This window comes from Archocentrus centrarchus, chromosome 17 (genome assembly GCF_007364275.1).
Source record: "Archocentrus centrarchus isolate MPI-CPG fArcCen1 chromosome 17, fArcCen1, whole genome shotgun sequence".
Taxonomy (NCBI): domain Eukaryota; kingdom Metazoa; phylum Chordata; class Actinopteri; order Cichliformes; family Cichlidae; genus Archocentrus; species Archocentrus centrarchus.
In genome coordinates this window covers 25,208,919-25,221,657 of record NC_044362.1, presented here as the reverse complement: position 1 = coordinate 25,221,657, position 12,739 = coordinate 25,208,919, and the positions used below count along the sequence as shown (strand labels likewise).

The 12,739-nt window shown below is 41.2% G+C and overlaps 1 protein-coding gene across 2 annotated transcripts in view; it reads left to right on the top strand.

Annotated features, from left to right (window-relative positions):
* Nucleotides 1-12,739, top strand: part of LOC115795539 (retinal-specific phospholipid-transporting ATPase ABCA4-like) — a 49,290-nt gene that overhangs the window by 4,968 nt on the left and 31,583 nt on the right. For both annotated transcript variants that reach the window (XM_030751511.1, XM_030751510.1), the window contains 6 exons: nucleotides 3,272-3,361; nucleotides 6,798-7,035; nucleotides 7,850-7,989; nucleotides 8,702-8,818; nucleotides 10,284-10,481; nucleotides 11,917-12,122. In XM_030751511.1, the coding sequence (XP_030607371.1) occupies nucleotides 3,272-3,361; nucleotides 6,798-7,035; nucleotides 7,850-7,989; nucleotides 8,702-8,818; nucleotides 10,284-10,481; nucleotides 11,917-12,122 (989 nt within the window). The remainder of the gene's footprint in view (nucleotides 1-3,271; nucleotides 3,362-6,797; nucleotides 7,036-7,849; nucleotides 7,990-8,701; nucleotides 8,819-10,283; nucleotides 10,482-11,916; nucleotides 12,123-12,739) is intronic.

The window sequence follows — 12,739 nt, the reverse complement described above, 5'->3', positions numbered from 1 at the left end:
AACTATTGTTGTGATTTGGCTCTATAGAATAAACCTGAATCGAACTGAAGTCAAATGAATTGGTACTGTCCTTCAAAAGCTGACATTCCACATGCGGCTCTTGTGTGTGTGTGTGTGTGTGTGTGTGTGTGTGTGTGTGTGTGTGTGTGTGTGTGTGTGTGTGTGTGTGTGTGTGTGTGTGTATATCCCGTTCTTAATCCATAGTGTTTAATATGATGTCGGCCCACCCTTTGCAGCTGTAACAGCTTCAACTCTTTATGGAAGGCTTTTCACAAAGTTTAGGAGTCTGTTTATTGGAATTTTTGAGAAGACCTGGCTCGTAGTCTCTGCTCTAATTCATCCCAAAGGTGTTCTATCGGGTTGCGGTCAGGACTCTGCAGGCCAGTCAAGTTCTTCCACACCAAACTTGCTCATCTATGTCTTTATGGACCTTACTTTGTGCACTGGTGTGCAGTCATGTTGGAACAGGAAGAGGCCATCCCCAAACTGTTCATGAAGCATCAAATTATTCCAAATGTCTTGTATGCTGAAGCGTTAAGAGTTCCTTTCACTGAAAGAAAAAAAAACAAGAGTTCCTTTCACTGGAACTAAGGGGCCGAACCCAACTCCTGAAAAACAACCCCACACCATAATCCCCCCTCCACCAAACTTTACACTTGGCACAATGCAGTTGGCAACCACCAAACCCAGACTCATACATCGGATTGCCAGACAGAGAAGTGTGATTCATCACTCCAGGAAACACATGCCCACTGCTCTAGAGTCCAGTGGTGGCATGCTTCACACCGCTGCATCCAGTGCTGTGCATTGCACTTGGTGATGTAAGGCTTGAATGCAGCTGCTCGGCCATGGAAACCCATCCCATGAAGCTCTCTACGCACTGTTCTTGAGCTAATCTGAAGGCCACATGAAGTTTGGCGGTCTGTAGCGACTGACTCTACAGAAAGTTTGTGACCTCTGTGCACTATGTGCCTCAGCATCCACTGACCCCGCTCTGTGATTTTACATGGCCCAGCACTTCTTGGCTGAGTTGCTGTTGTTCCCAATTGCTTCCACTTTGTTAGAATACCACTAACAGCTGACTGTGGAATATTTAGTAGTGAGGAAATTTCCTGACAGGACTTGTCGCACAGGTGGCATCCTTTTTTCTTTTATTCACGTGTATTTGTTTTTAACTGAGTGAGTTGTCCTCAATTCAGGAAATATTATCTTCACTTTGCCATTCACCAGAGACTCTCACACTCAGTTGAATCAAAGGGTTTCAGATACACAAAATGCACCTTCACTTTTTCTATATTATCAAACAGCTAATAATGTGTAACTAGTGTTAGCTTACACATTAGAAAAAAGGTTTTGCTGTAAACCTTGATCCTATTGCCAGCTCTGACACACTGACAGTACTGATTCCCTATGAAACCCTAGCCAGTAGCCATTTGTTACAGTGCAGTTCCAGGGGTAAAATGTTTAGTCACTGGGTTCACTGCTTTCTTTCCTCATGATCTGTGTTCCAGCATATAAATAACATCATATTTCTATGTTATCAAGGCCAAAAACTCTATTTTTCTTGTAGTATGTCCTGTTACAAACTTTGTTTTTCCCTTGGCACACTCGTTCTTTATCACATCTGTGTTGAAGTTCAGCCTGGGTGCATCAGATGACTGGCTGAGGGAGTTTATGTGGCATTATCCCTCTTGGCCTCTTTCCTTAATGGGCTTAGGCAAGACCTGCCTGCAGCCTCTGTGGTATTCTGTAAGACAAGATGCCTCTCCTCATATAAATTTATATATATTGAGTCAACACACCTATTATCTGCTAAAAGACTTGACTCTTGGACTGAGACAGTCGGTACATCATGGGGTTGTTGTGGCTTTAATTGCAGCTTTCTTTAAAAAAAACAAAACAAAGTCAAACACTTGAAATACTCAAGAAGTTGCCATAAATAGTTTGTAAATAAGGCTCAATTAGAGGCTACAGTATATTTAGACATAGCAGTGTATGTCGTCAAACACCCTTGATAAGAAAAATACAAACTAGAGCAGAGTATTAAACTGTTACATAGTTTCTTTTTTACATATGCATGTTTCTCTCCTTTTGGCAGAAATTTAGAGTATTTAATTAATGTGTGTCAAAATCTATTTTGCTTGTGCACTGTCTCACAAAATGAAATATCAGCAGTACCTGCTGGGTGGATGATCCCCAGAGGCTGAATCCTTATGATTCTGGTGATGCTAAAAAGTCTTTACAAATATTGGATGAACTGCAATAAATTTTGGTAATATATAAATTAATTCTAATTTATATTGTTCTGGTGATTGATTTTTTTTCTGTCTTCCTGTTCAGTTTATTCATTATCTTATGTTTTAAATATTGCTAACTACCCATACAATAAATGTCAAAATGACATTTGCCTATTCACTACAATGGGCATGCAATAACAATATTTTTTAAAACAGTGCATTTTTTTTTCCTGGTGTTATTCTTTAATATCATTGCATCTTCTCTTTACTGATCTCTTAATTTAACCCATTAACTCCATTATATTTAATGCCCACTGCCACACTGACCTTGGTCTTGTAACAGCTGTCCTCCCATCATTACACTCTTGACTCCCTTCTCCCATCAGCCTTTCAATACCCTCCCTTCCCACTCCCTTGCTTTCTCTCTTTCCCCTTCACCATACCGCCTTCCTCCTTCCTTCGTTCATTGAAATTCAGGCACAAGGAATGTGAGAGGAAGGATATTTCATGTGTGTGTTTGTCTTGGCACTCCTGGTTTCCTTAGCCTCAGCACTCTGCCCTGACCAGTCATTTTCTAACACCTACTGTTAATGTTTTCTCAAGAAGATAATGCCACTGAAGGATGTGTAAGGGGAACTATAATACATCCACATAAAACTATTGGTGGATCTCAAGTTTAACACAGTTTACAAAAGTATATTATTACTTTTTAGAGCCAAATCTGTCATGGAAAAATAATTAGTAGACTATTGCATTAAACTCCTGTAAAGGCTTTGCAAAGAATGTATGTAAAAAATGATTTCCTTCAATAATTACAAACACTTGTCGAAAGGTTCCTTGCAAGTACTTTAAGGCTGACAGTTTTTCATTCTATGACATGAATTTTATCTGGTCACAGGTTGGCATATTACATGATTTATGAAGAGCACTAATGTTATGACATAAAAGAACAAAGAGACAGTTGTGTTTAAATCTCCTTTTATCTACAATCATCTCATTTTACTTCAATAGATCTCATGATTTTTTCCCCATAGATGCCTCAGGTTTTGGACAGCAGCTCCGTGGGAACTGACCTGCATTTCTGGGGCCAAGTTCTTAAAGCAACATCAGAGAAGATTCAAGTTGTAAGTGTTTCAAACTCTATCAATCCCTTCCTTTCTGCTCCTCGATTCTCTTCTTCTTCTTCTTCTTCTTCTACAGCAGGGGAGGCTCTAGTATTTTTAGTCCTACAGGAAACGCGCCTCTTCCTTTGCCCCCTGTTCGAGAATCGCTCACAGAAGCTGGATGATGGGCTCAACGCTGTGTGTGTGTGTATGTGTGTGTGTGTGTGTATGTGTGTGTGTGTGTGTGTGTGTGGGGGGGGGGGGGGGGGGGGTACATGTACAGTATGTGTTTAAAAAAACTAAAATTTTACTGTGCAAGTGCTTTGTGAGCAAAAAATATGTATATGGGACTGTGTGTATATCTGCATACATGTAATGTATATGCATATATCTATGCATACAAAACCATTATAAATGAATGGATATGAAATACAACTCACAAGGAAATAGAATAGGACTGAAGAGAATCCAGCAGATAATCCAACAGATATAGAGAAATATATTTCTCTACAATCAACTTCAATTATACTTCAGTTAAACTTCTGGGATATTGATCTGCTCAGTTAAGTAACAGAGGGGGTTGTTAATCAGTTTCAGATGCTTTGGTGTTAATGAAATTAACAACAGGTGCCCAAGAGGGACAACAATGAGACAACCCTCAAAACAGGAATGGTTTTACAGGTGAATGCCATTGACATTTTTCCCCTTTTCATCTTTTTTAGACTGTTTTTTCAGTAGTTTTGCATTTGACTAGGGCCACTGTCACTGCTGGTAGCTGGTAGCATTAAGTGATGCAGTGAAGTTGTACAGTTAGTCCAGCTCCTCCAGGATGGCACATCAATACTTGCCATTGCCAGAAGGTTTGCTGTGTCTTCCAGCACAGTCTCAAGAGCATGGAGGAGATTCCAGGAGAGAGGCAGTTACTCTAGGAAGGTCCTTAACCCATCAACAGGACCGGTATCTGCTCCTTTGTGCAATGAGGAACAGGATGAGCACTGCCAGAATTCTACAAAATGACCTCCAGCAGAACACTGGTGTGAATGTCTCGGACCAAACAATCAGAAACAGACTTCACGAGGGTAGCCTGAGGGCCTGACATCCTTTAGTGGGCCCTGTGCTCACTGCCTGGCACCGTGGAGCCCGACTGGCATTTCCCATAGAATACCAGATTTGGCAGGTCCACCACTAGCGCACTGTGCTTTTCACAGATGAGAGCAGATTCACCCTGAGCACATGTGACAGATGTGAAAGGGTCTGGAGTAGCTGTGAAGAACCTGTAACAAAGTTCAGCATGACCAGTTTGGTGGTAGGTCAGTGATGGTCTGGGGAAACATATCCATGGAGGCATGCACAGACCTCTACAGGCTTGGCAATGGCTGCTATTAGGTATTGGGATGAAATCCTTGGACTCATTTTCAGACCCAGTGCTGGTGCAACAGGTCCCATGACAAAGCCTGGACTCATGTGGTGAGACTATGCAGGCAATTCCTGGAGGATGAAGGAATTGATGCCATTGACTGGCCCCCATTCTTGCCTGACCTGACTTCAATAGAACACCTCTGGGACATTATGTTTCGGTCTATCTGACACCAGCAGGTTGCATCTCAGACTGTCCAGGAGCTCAGTGATGTCCTGGTCCTGATCTGCAATCCCCCAGGACACCATTATGTCATTATGTCAGGCATGCATACAAGTGGGGGCCATACAACCTACTGAGCACCATTTTGAGTTGCTGCAATTAAATTTCAGCAAAATGGACTAGCTTTCTACATAAGGCATTAATAATTTTAATTTCCATCAAATGATATGGCATTCATTTGTACCTAACACACTATTCAGTCCACAGCAGTATAGCCTGATTTTTTTTTTTTCAAAATGCAATGCAGTATAACACAATAGAATAGATTAATGTGTGTGTTTATCAGACAACACATACACACTGTGACTGAGATGTGTGTTTAGGCACGTTCACTGTTTGTCCCATGGGGGAGTGTATCCCATCATCACCTTAGCCAGGGTTGAGAGAGACAGAGACAGGAGGGTGGGAGGTAGAGGGAGGGGAAAAAAAAGAGGGACATTCTTTTGAGGTGACACATCCTGTAGGTGGGACCTTTGTATCACCGTGGTGACAGAAAGGCGAGCCAAAAGCTCTCATTACCCACCTCTTCTTCCTTTCCATCCAGTGTGTGTGTGTGTGTGTGTGTGTGTGTGTGTGTGTGAGAAAAATAAGAAGAAGAAAATGGAGGAAGAAGGAGTGAGAGTGACAGAAATGCGGGGTGCATTGTAGCATGTGTATATATGTGTGTGTCCACATGTAAAAGGTAGCCTTGAGTGGGAGTCATGGGCTATCAAAGAGCCATTCATCACTGACCTCTACAGCCAGGTTTATTATCAGTGTTGACCCGTGCTAATAAATTTGAATGTGATACGAACAAATACTCCTGGAGGAACACGTGAGCCTGTAAATGAACATAAAACTGCAATTATCAATGACCTCCTTCATTATCTTCAGAGAGGAAATGACACGTAACGGGGAGAATTGCTCTCTGAGTGGAAGCTATTTCTGTTCGGTCAATAGGAGGATATTTAGTCCACCTTGCCGCTCTCTTCTGTCCAACATGTTTGCTTATCTTTTAAGCTATTGTTTTCTTGTGACCGTTTATATTGTAAAATTCACAGGGCTTGAATGAGTATGAGAAACATAAATATCCCCGATTTGTGTGTAATTATCTGATGAAGGTCAAATATCTCAAAATGAGTTGTTTATGCTTTCCAGCAATACCTAATAGTTGTTCATCCTGCTGTAGGTCAGACGATGTTTAGCCATCCTTTGCAGCACTGACGAGCAAACATGATAGGTTTAAAAAATATGAAAATTAAAATTAGTAGCTAGTGAGGGTTTGAAGGACAGCATACAACTCATTTGGTGTTCTAATTTAAGGGCTGCTATTTTTGGTAATGATGACAGGAATGCAGATACTTAATATCAAGGTTAAGTTTACACTTAATGAAATGGATTATAAACCAATGCAGTATTTCATGTTTCCTGTCCTGACAGTTCACGAGAGTTTTACATGAATCAGTTAATGATTTTTTTATGCACAAAGTGTATGACCTAAAGATAATTCATGTACTTGTACTTAATGCAAAGTGTTATCAATATCTAATTTTTCTTGCACGTGTGTAAAGGGCACTGACCTTTCGGGATGTTGGCTGCTTGGTGACCTTACAACCTAAATGATGAGAACACAGTAAAATCATATTTCTGTTTGCTCCAGGCTAACACTTTTTGTAATTTGCGCTTTGTGATTAGTGCTAATTAGCTAATGTGTTCACTGTTGAAGCACTGCTGTAGCTACAGCCTCGTAAAGCTGCATGGTTGCAGACTCTATTGGATTGCTTAATGATTTGGAAAAAAAAAAAAAAACGTTTAACTGTGCCTCTCTGTCCTGCACAGCTGATGGAGCGGGAGAGCTCTCAGGAGCTCCTGAAGGCAGTTTCTTCTCTGTTCCAAACTGGGGGTCCTTCGTCTTTCACCCAGTTGATGTCCAGCGTGTCAAGCCTCTTCTGTGGATATCCCGAGGGTGGGGGCTCCAGGGTCCTGTCCTTCAACTGGTATGAAGACAACAACTATAAGGTGTTTCTGGGGGTGAATGGCACCAAAAACCACAACTATGTCTATGACGATACTGCCAGTAAGTTTTTTTAAAACTTTGAATATCCTACATGTATGAAACTATTTACTACAAGTAGTTTTAGTGTGATTTTTTTTAAAGATAACAATGAGAAAATAATATCACGGGTTTGGATCACAACACATACTCATCAAAAGCTTACATTTGCCCAGAAGTCATAGAGTTATAAGTTTTCCATGTTTACAGGGCCAGGGTCTTCAGTTTTGACTGAAAAGTTTAGATTGAAAGTGGATGGTTGACCTGGGAAAGAAAATAATGCTGCTACAAGGCCCATTCATTCATTGCACTTTGTATTTTTGATAATACAATTTCATTCAATGCAGAGCAAGAAATAAATGACAAGAAATTGATGCAATTAAAGTCTGACTTCAAACAAACAAACAAACAACAACAACCAAAAAAACCTGTCAGTTACACTCCACAAACTGAGAAAAACCTTATTTCTTCATGTTTGTATTTCTGTGAGCAGTCCCTCGGGAAAATACAACATGCATATTAGGTCTTTAAGTATGTTCACTGTGCATTTGGTATGTTTGAGCACTACATATTGTTAGATTTAGTTTGCATGAAAAGGTAGAACACAGCTAATCTCACAGCCATATTAAAAAAAGGTGTTTAGATCACTGAGTCATCCTGTGAGTAGAGGTAGCGTCAAAAAATGATGAGCCCCGATTGGCTATTTTTTTTTCATATTAAGAATCTTTAATTGATAATTTATGGCATCTGCATGGCGGCCAGTTCTGGAGGACATAAGGAAAAATCATTACTTATTACCAATTTGTTTCTCTTTCTCTTCATTTTTTCTAACCTTTAGCTCCCTTCTGCAATGCCTTGATGCAGACCCTGGAGTCCAACCCCGTTACGAAAATTGTGTGGAATTCAGTCAAGCCCCTGCTGATGGGAAAGATCCTGTACACCCCCGACTCCCCCGCAGCCCGCAAGATATTAAAGAGTGTAAGCGAGACCACCTCCAGCCTGACCCCGTCACCGCTCTTCACTTTCTCAACTCACTTTCTCTACTCTCATCATCCTCTACTCTCCTCTTCTTCTCTGATTCTCTCAACACTCAGTTTCAGTGTAGATGCATACAAGCACCCACCCACCACTGGAATGAGCTGACTAAAGAAGCAGAGGAAAGAAAAGGGATGGTGACAGTGGTGGTGGGGAGGGGTAATCTGATGCAATGTGAGGTATGGGAAGAGGAGTGGAGAATTCAAACTAAATGTGTGGGTTCAGCAGTGGAAGGAAAAACAGATCTATCACGCCTCTTTTAATGTTCCTGACACAAAACAGATATCTGTTTCAAGTGGAGTTTTGAATAAAGCCAAATTACATAATGCAACATCCACTTATAATCTACTGTATGTTGTTTAAAGAGCATTCCAACTTAAAGCTTAGATAAATTATTGGTAGAGCTTTTGATCTCTGGTATTTTATCTGACACTACTCTCAAAAAACTTACTTATTGACCATTACCATAGGATGACAGTACTGTGTGTTAATATGCTTTTTGCTGTACTACTCCAGAAATATTTTTCAACTTTGATGGGATGTGTGTGTGTGTGTGGTTGTGTGTGTGTGTGTGTGTGTGTGTGTGTGTGTGTGTGTGTGTGTGTGTGTGTGTGTGTGTGTGTGTGTGTGTGTGTGTGTGTTTGTGTGTGTCCAGGCCAACACAACCTTTGAGGAGCTAGAGAGGCTCCAAAACATGGCCAAGGCCTGGGAGGAGGTGGGACCTCAGCTCTGGGCTTTCTTCCAAAGCAGCGTTCAGATGAATATGATAAGGGTATGAATACTGCACATACCTGCACTCTAATTTAATGCACATTTTCACATCAATTCTCTGTGCTACCATATACATTATATGACAGATGGACATAGGCACTGTTGATATCACCCATTAGTTGGTGAAGTCCGGTTTTGAAGGCCAGGCTTGTTTTCTGCAGTCAGAAGTGCTCATATTTGGTTGACAAAATGGAGTAAAAAAAGTTAACAGCTAATGCTAACAAGCTTTTTAGCAAGGTGCATCCATATGTAAGTGCACTGCAGACATACTCACTGGTCACTTTATTAGGTACTCCTGTTTGAAGAAGGGTGAATTAAGTGACGTTGAATGTGGCATGGTTGTCAGTGCCAGATAGGCTGGTGTGAGTGTTTCAGAAACTGCTGATCGACTGGGACTTTCCCGCACAACAATCTCTAGTGTTTATAGAGAATGATCTGAAAAAATATCCAGTGAGTGGCAGTTCCCTGGGTGAAAATGCCTTGTCGATATCAGAGGTCAGAGGAGAATGGATCATAGGATGGTGTGCTGTAGAGAGGAGGACCCAAATGCAGATGCACAGAGGAAGACTGTGGTGAGCGAAAAGCAAGCCGTTTACTGAGGGCTGATGGCAGGAATACATAGAATGTGAAACACAGTATACCACAGGGAACTGAAAACTATAAACTTACTTAAAGCTAAAGCTAGGAAACACACTAGGACTGGGAGACACTGGAGCTAGGGAACACTAGGAAGGTGAACATTAAACAAACCTGGAATCCCATTGAACATTTAAATTAACAAAACTAGAAAGTCCAAAAAAAACTCAAAAGCTGGGTACATTGACCCAGGACCATGACAAAGATGGGCTACAGCAGAAAACCACACAGGGTATAACCCCTGTCTCTAAAAACAGGAAATTCAGGTTGTATTTTGTAGGAGCTCATCAAAATGAATTTGGAAAAATGTTGCCGGGTCTGATGTGTCTTTATTTCTGCTGCGACATTTGAATAGTAGAGTCAGAATTTGGTGTAAACAACATGAAAGCATGGATACATCCTGCATCCTATCAACTGTTCAGACTGCTGGTAGTGGTTGTATAAAGGTGGATATTTTCTTGACTCACTTTGGGCCCCTAAATACCAACTGAGCATTGTTTAAACACCACAGCCTACCTGAGTTTTGTATCTGACTGTGTCCGTCCCTTTATGACTACAGTGTAGCCATTTTCTGATGGCTGCTTCCAGCAGGGTAACGCACCATGTCACAAAGCTCAGATAATCTCAAACTGGTTTCTTGAACATGACAGTGAGTTCACTGTATATGTAGCATATATGTACTCAAATGGTCACCAAAGAGATTGACATCATGGTGTAAATAATGAAATGGTGAATGTTTGCTTGGGGGCTGTCTCCAGGAACTTTTTCCTGCACATATGCATGTACTGTATTTATATTATGCACAGTAACTATACTCTCTCTCACTGAAGGATACATTGAGGAACCCAACGGTGATGCACTTCATGGACAACAGTTTGGTGGAAAGTGAATTTACCACTAAAGACATTCTTAACTTCCTGTACAATGGTCCGGAGCAAGAGAGAGAGGCGGGTATGCCAAACTTTGACTGGAGGAACATTTTTAACATCACTGACCAGCTCATACGCATGTTCAACCAATACGGAGAGGTAAGTAACCGTAATTCAGCCTTTTTGTTAGACTTCCTCTTAATTCTACAGATAGGAGCATCTGTCTTCCAGGTCTGCTTCCTGGAGATTGTGCCAGGCCTTTTGACACAGGTCAAAACCACTTAGCACAGCTTCAGAGCTGCTCTTCCATCCAGCAGGCTGAAAGGTGGCAAGAACAAGCTTGCTGTCACCCCCTTCCTTTGCTTCCATTGTAAATTCAGTGATAAAGTGGAGAGTAGGTGGGAATGAGTCACCCCCTCCAAACTCAGTGCTTTCTTAGTGCATAGCACTTCATTCAAACAAGCCCCTGTGCTTGCAGCATAAAAGAGAGCAAATCACTCTATCCATGCTTCATGCTTTCCCTCTCTCCTTGTATCTGATTAAAAGGGGGTAGGGGTTTATATTTTGGAAAGAACCCTATCAGTGCAGGCACCTCAATCTACCCTTTGTCTCCTAGTTTAGTGCCAAGACCCTTCAGAGTGCCACAAACAAGCCCAGGGGATTTAGCCAATTAGATATAGCTGTCAGCAGTCACTGGGCCACAGGATAACTGCTGCAGTTAGCATGAGGTCCTCTTACTCTGTCAGGGGTATGTTTCTCACACTGACATCCTATTGGAACATGTGTATTGGTGAGGCTCCTTCTTCTCAGCCCATCTCTGAGAGAACATTATTGTGTAGTGATTGTGTGTTCACATAAAGATGAATGGGAAGTGATCTGTTCTCTTTGAGGGCTCTCAGGCTCTCATTATACAGCAAAGTGAATGAGGACATTAGACACGGTGTACGTGGGAGTGTGAGGGTGGGGTCAGAGAGCTGTACGTATGGTGTACACGGTGGGAGTTTCACATGGTAATTACACATTTGATAAATAGAGAGAGTGTGTGTGGGAAAATGAGTGTTGCAGTCATGTGTGATTAGTGTATGTACATTAAATGCATTTTGCTTTCCTGCTTGTATATATGAACATGCTTATGTCTGCCACTATACAATGAATAGAGTGGCTCAGATTTCCCCATGTGACCAGATCACTCCAATGAAAAGCCAGAAAAGCAACAGCAAAGATTTATTATTCACTTCAGAAAATAAATGATCAGAAAAGAAGGAAACAAGTTATGTGTTTCCTTAGCTTTCAATATTTCATGGTAGTTATAGTGTTGGAACACCTCTGCCTGTTAGCATCTAATCTAATGCGTAAGCTAACTAGACTTTCACATGCACTTTCCTCTATTGCATCAATTTAGATATTATAGAGAAGAAGATTATATTTGTTCTACCATCAGTGCAGAGAACACAACTACTGCTTAAAAGGCATCAATAACTATATATACATAAAAACAAAAATATTTATGCTTGCTAAATGCTAAATCATCTCCCTTTTTCACTGATTCTTGTGAATGCAAATCCACACACCTCTTCTTTCTTTTCCTCTGCAGTGCATCAGTCTGGATAAGTTTGTGGTCTACACAGATGAGTCCCAGATGATCCATCAGGCTTTGTACCTGCTGGAGGAGAACAAGTTTTGGGCTGGTGTGGTCTTCGAAGACATGTATCCCTGGACCACAAGTGTTCCGCCACATGTCAAATACAAGATCCGCATGGATATTGATGCGGTGGAGCGTACCAATAAGATCAAAGACAGGTCAGTAACGGTGTGCAGATTGAGTTTTTCTAGAATGACTACTCGACATTTGTGACCCCTAAAATAAAACTAAATTATTGCTTTTGACCCACTGCCACAAGTTGTACTGTAAAATTCTTTAAACTTATTAAAAGGGAAAACAAATAAAATATTCAATTGACAGACCTTGAAATGAAGTCCAGGCTCGCAGGCTGCATTTAAAGTTCCCAAGAACACAGTGACCTCCATAATTCCTAAACTGATAAGGTTTGGATTCGAGGAGCTTACTCTACGCTCAAACTAAGCAAGACCTCGGTAGGAGAGTCGCTCCTCTGGAAAAGACACGTGAAAGCCTGTCTGTAGTTTACAAAAATTAAAGGACTGTCAAACTATGAGAAATAAAGTTATTTGGTCTGATTAAACCAAGATTAAATTGTCTGACATCCATTGTAAGCATCATGTCTGGATAAAGCATTGTTCAATATCACTCCAAACAGTGCAGAATGGTGATAGCAGCATCATGCTGTAGGACTGTTCTGAGGCAACATACGGAGACTGCTTAGGGTTGAGGGAATGGAGCTAATGGAGCAAAGCACCAAGATATCTTCAGTGAAAACAAACTCCACTTGGCTCAGGAC